The sequence below is a fragment of the Notothenia coriiceps genome, unplaced genomic scaffold (genome assembly GCF_000735185.1).
Source record: "Notothenia coriiceps isolate Sejong01 unplaced genomic scaffold, NC01 NC01_scaffold00034437, whole genome shotgun sequence".
In the NCBI taxonomy this organism is placed as follows: domain Eukaryota; kingdom Metazoa; phylum Chordata; class Actinopteri; order Perciformes; family Nototheniidae; genus Notothenia; species Notothenia coriiceps.
Window position 1 is genome coordinate 5,976 of NW_011367138.1, and position 4,868 is coordinate 10,843.

The following is a 4,868-nucleotide window of genomic DNA, read 5'->3' on the forward strand; positions in this document are numbered from 1 at the left end:
GTACATTTAGTACAGTCCATTTAGAAGAAACCATGGCTAAGTGAGTTAATGTGTTTTTGGTGGACTGACCCTTTAAAGCCATTCTGAAAGGCACGAAGGAAACGTTTGTTAAAGGTCTGACAGCTGTCTCTCCCAACACATTTGAGTCTGACAGAATCTCTTTATAAACACAACTGATAGCACGGATAGAAGATTCCTGATACGTGACACAACTTGTGTTTCAACACGAAGTCCCTGGAAGGAGAGGAAAGACGCCCGAAGAGGAGAAGTGAGTGGCTTTGTACTAAAGTGGATTTCTAGTTCAAAGGAGGGTTAGATTGATTCCTAAACGTTTATTTTATGATTTAGTCACCTTGTGTTACCTTACGTTTTATAAGAACATTTTTTCTCAATCAAGTTTTCTTTAAGAGATCAAGGTTGAAGAAAGAAAAAAGAGTTTGAGATCTGCCCAAAAAATTATAACAAAAAGGATTATTACTTGTTTCACAAATTCGGATAGAAAAGTCTGAGTTATCCGAATAAAGTCTGGATTTTGAAGGAAAAAGTTTGAAATCCGAGAAAAAGTTTGAAATCGTACTTTGATCGAAAATTATAACAACAAGTATTTTTTCTTATTTTAATTTCAAAATGGTTGGAAAAGAAACAAAAGATTAAAGTCAAAACCCTGAGAAAAAAAATCTGAATTTGTACTTTAATCTAAATCATGAGAAAAAAGTCAGGATTTTGAGAAAATATCAGAATTCGGATTTATCTTGAACTTGAAGAAGAGCCCTGTTTTACTTTTGGTTCCTTATATTCCTGTCCGGGCTGAACGTTATATTAAAACAAAGTTATCTTCTCTCCTTGGCGTGAAGACCCAATGACCCCAGCGATTACTCTTTTTATAATCCCCTTCGTCCCAGTCTCATTGGACGCTCGGTGCCACCAGGTATCCGTTGAAGGTGATGTAAACGTCCACGTTGTCGCTGTACACGGCGTTCTCCCGCTCCCTCTTGTAGAGTCGCACCCACACCTCGTCGTTCAGACTCAGGTCCATCATCACACTCTGGCTCTGCATGATGGACCTCTCGCTGGGCTGGGTGTACAGGATCACCTGCTCCTTGTCGTTGTGCATCAGGTGCAGGTACGTCTCCTTGAAGTTCCAGGTGTGGATGTTCACGTTGAAGAAGTAGATCCCGGGCACGTAGCAGTAGAACTTGCCCTTGAACATGTTGAAGTGCTCGTACAGGTTGACGAACACCGTGTCGAACACCAGCGCCGTGTAGAAGTCGAGGCTGTGCAGGGACTTCCGACGGCCCACGGAGAAGGAGGACTGGGGGATCTTACAGGCGTCTCCTGGGACACCTTGGTGGCCTTTGATGCCTTTAGGGCCCAACGGTCCTCCCTGGCCTGGGGGTCCCTCTAAACCAGGTTTACCAGGGGTACCCTTATCGCCTCGGTCTCCTGTATCACCTGTGAGGATGAGAGGAGGCAGGTGAGAGGTGCAGACAGACACATGGAAGTTCGTAGATGTTCTGAATTTAAATGATGTTTTAATTCCTTCAACTTCCTTAAACACTGTTTTCTGTTCCACCTTTTCCTCGTACTGTGTTTTACTGTTATGTTAAGCCGTTTCCCATGATGCATTGTTGGCAACTACGCTACGCTTTAAATGTTGTTCTTGACGGCACAGATTAACTTACTGGTTTGACATTTAATTAGATGATAAAATGCAAGAGATTCCATTGTTGATCATTCTAATGGATTTGGCTGAAACTCTTAGGTTAACTTTTATGCCGAATATAAGATTCTCTAGGTCAAGAGTTCTCTAATTATCAAACCAATTAGATCACAGATACAGAGCAGATTTTACTGAGTAAACAACAGATCTGAGACAAAACAGAAGCATTCATTCAGACAAACACACAAAGCCATCTAGCTCCTTTGTCTCTCATGATGGTAACAAATCCAGAAAGAAATTGCAGCGAAGCTTTGACATTATTCATTCTAAGTCCTACTTTTAAATCCAAAGGAATTCAGTTAAAGCGATGCTTATCTTATTTATATTCCTCTCAGGCACCGTGGGACAAAATGTTCAGACAGATATGTGAGGAGGATCTTTGTGGAAAAAGTAAACTGTGTTAAGATTCAAGGAGACAAGGCCATTTATATATAATCTATCGACTTAGACTTCCACTGAGTACCAGTAGGAATTGCACTGACATTGATGCTATCTATAACTGAAAGAGGGAAGACATTGTCCGAAAGGGAGAGAACAATTTAGTAAAAGTGGAAAACTGTGATGTTTGAGAGAAAACTCCCCTAAAAGCACAGGGATTTTAGGCTTTGTAGACCATTTACATGCACTTAAACCTATAGAGCACACTACAGTGGGGGGGTTGGGGGAAACCCCAGAAACCAGAACAGGTCCTGTTGAACTTTGGATCTTGTTTGTTGTTGGACTCGCAATACACAACACAGCAGCTTTTAGGCTTGATACAACTTCTTTTGGGCTCGGCTCTGATTCTTTGTTTTCACCAGAAAGTGGGCGGGGCCATAATTCCTCCAGCTGGTGACGTAGCGCTGCTCTCATCTGCAGAAGTCGTAAGTGACTGTTTAACATATTAAGGTCCATGTGGTTGCTCTGCCGTCCCGGAGCAGCAGCCCCTCTGAGTCGGGTAACCCACACAGGAAGAAGCCTCCCTTGCCTCCTGGAGCCTGGAGGTAAACATCAGCCATCCTCTAAATAATCTGCCCACGTCTGACCACGCTAACAGCTCCAAGTTTCCACTAACAGAAGCTTAGCACCACCTCCCATACACAAATGGGACTGATCCTTTATCTTGAACAAAAACATCCTCATGCTCCTGCAAGGTCCTGACATCTCCTTCTCTTTGTGATGTACACATATTGAGGCACCAATAGAAATTGTTGTTTTGTATATGTGTAACAATTGTACATATGCATTGGTGTTTGCTGTCAAATATTTCTGTGTAACATCTAAAATGTAGTCGCTGTACACAGACGATTATTCTTGTGGGGACTTCCTCCCTTTATATTGTGTTCCTTTTTATCAATGTGTTCCACGGGAGAGGAGTCGAAGTGTGAGGAAAAATCAAATATATGTTACCGACTGATTTGTTGTATATCGGTTGTCAGTGAATAAACGGAGATCGGCTCGACGGTATGCTGACTCGGGTCTCATCCTTCAACAAAAGAAACACAACGCAGACACCGCTAATCGACACCGGTTACATATGGAATACAAGTTCCTTTGGTCAGTTAAAGAATCAAAAGTCCTATACGGTCTCTCCAGAGGAATTACAATGAATCCAATCACCATATGTTAGATATGTAAAGCTTAAGCACAGCAGATAGAGATCCAGCTGATTTGCACATCTTTTAAGGCTTACTGGCAGCAAAGGCAGGATCTAAGAGAATTCATTTTGCAACTCAACTGAACTCAAGCCAACCTCCTGAATGTTTTCACGCTGTGTAAATACGATTTATTGCGTTGGATGTAGATGTGATGTCTAATCTGTGTGGGTGCAGAGTCTCTTTACAGTCCATGGCCGTGGGCTCTGCTTTCATTTCAGAGATTTGGCTCTTTAAAAATCATACTGGCTGAGTGACTGAGATTATGGTGGTCTTAATGCAATCATCGCAGCTTCGGGAAAACAATCTCACACACATTTAAAGCAGAATATATTATTTTCCGGTGGGCAGTCTGCGAGTCACAGAGGAGAAAGAGAGTGTGTGTGTGTGTGTGTGTGTGTGTGTGTGTGTCTGTGTGTGTGTGTGTGTGTGTGTTTTTCGCCACATATGCATGTTCAGTGCCAGTATCTGTTGAGGCCTCCCTTATTGCACAGCTGCAATACAGTGACACTGTTATATAAAGTTTAGTTGCCTAGTCATGTGACTTATTCACATTTCCTTTATGATTACAGTAACTCCGTATGTGCATTGGTTTAGCAGCAGGACAGTTTACGGTGTCCGACAGGTGCAACGGCCCAAAACAATCCATAAGACTCCAGAACGATGCAGATATAAAAACCCAAATGTTCCTGTACACGTGAAGAAACATCTTCAGCAACTTCACAACACATGCAGCGTTTAGAGAACATTCAGCAACTTGAGGAGACATGCGCAGCGTTTACTACAAGCTGCAGAAACCTAACGCTGCAAGAAGCCCAAAACAGAACGGAGACAAGGGGACGCTAAAGAGTGACGCACACAGCTGGAGACCAGGGGACGCAAAAGAGTGACGCACACAGCTGGGAGACCAGGGGACGCTAAAGAGTGACGCACACAGCTGGGAGACCAGGGGACACTAAAGAGTGACGCACACAGCTGGGAGACCAGGGGACACTAAAGAGTGACGCACACAGCTGGAGACCAGGGGACACTAAAGAGTGACGCACACAGCTGGGAGACCAGGGGACACTAAAAAGTGACGCACACAGCTGGGAGACCAGGGGACACTAAAAAGTGACGGACACAGCTGGGAGACCAGGGGAAACTAAAAAGTGACGCACACAGCTGGGAGACCAGGGGACACTAAAAAGTGACGCACACAGCTGGGAGACCAGGGGACACTAAAGAGTGACGCACACATTTGGGAGACCAGGGGACACTAAAGAGTGACGCACACAGCTGGGAGACCAGGGGACACTAAAGAGTGACGCACACAGCTGGGAGACCAGGGGACACTAAAGAGTGACGCACACAGCTGGGAGACCAGGGGACACTAAAGAGTGACGCACACAGCTGGGAGACCAGGGGACACTAAAAAGTGTCGCACACAGCTGGGAGACCAGGGGACACTAAAGAGTGACGCACACAGCTGGGAGACCAGGGGACACTAAAGAGTGACGCACACAGCTGGGAGA

At 44.4% G+C, this 4,868-nt stretch overlaps 1 protein-coding gene across 1 annotated transcript; it reads right to left on the reverse strand.

Moving 5' to 3' along the window:
* Positions 1-375: 375 nt before the first annotated feature.
* Positions 376-1,514, reverse strand: LOC104962165 (complement C1q tumor necrosis factor-related protein 1-like; the record flags this gene model as incomplete). The annotated part of the gene is made up of 1 exon (XM_010790565.1): positions 376-1,514. A coding segment is annotated over one exon (610 nt), but the record flags the coding sequence as incomplete, so codon positions are not given.
* Between the last annotated feature and the right edge of the window lie 3,354 nt (positions 1,515-4,868).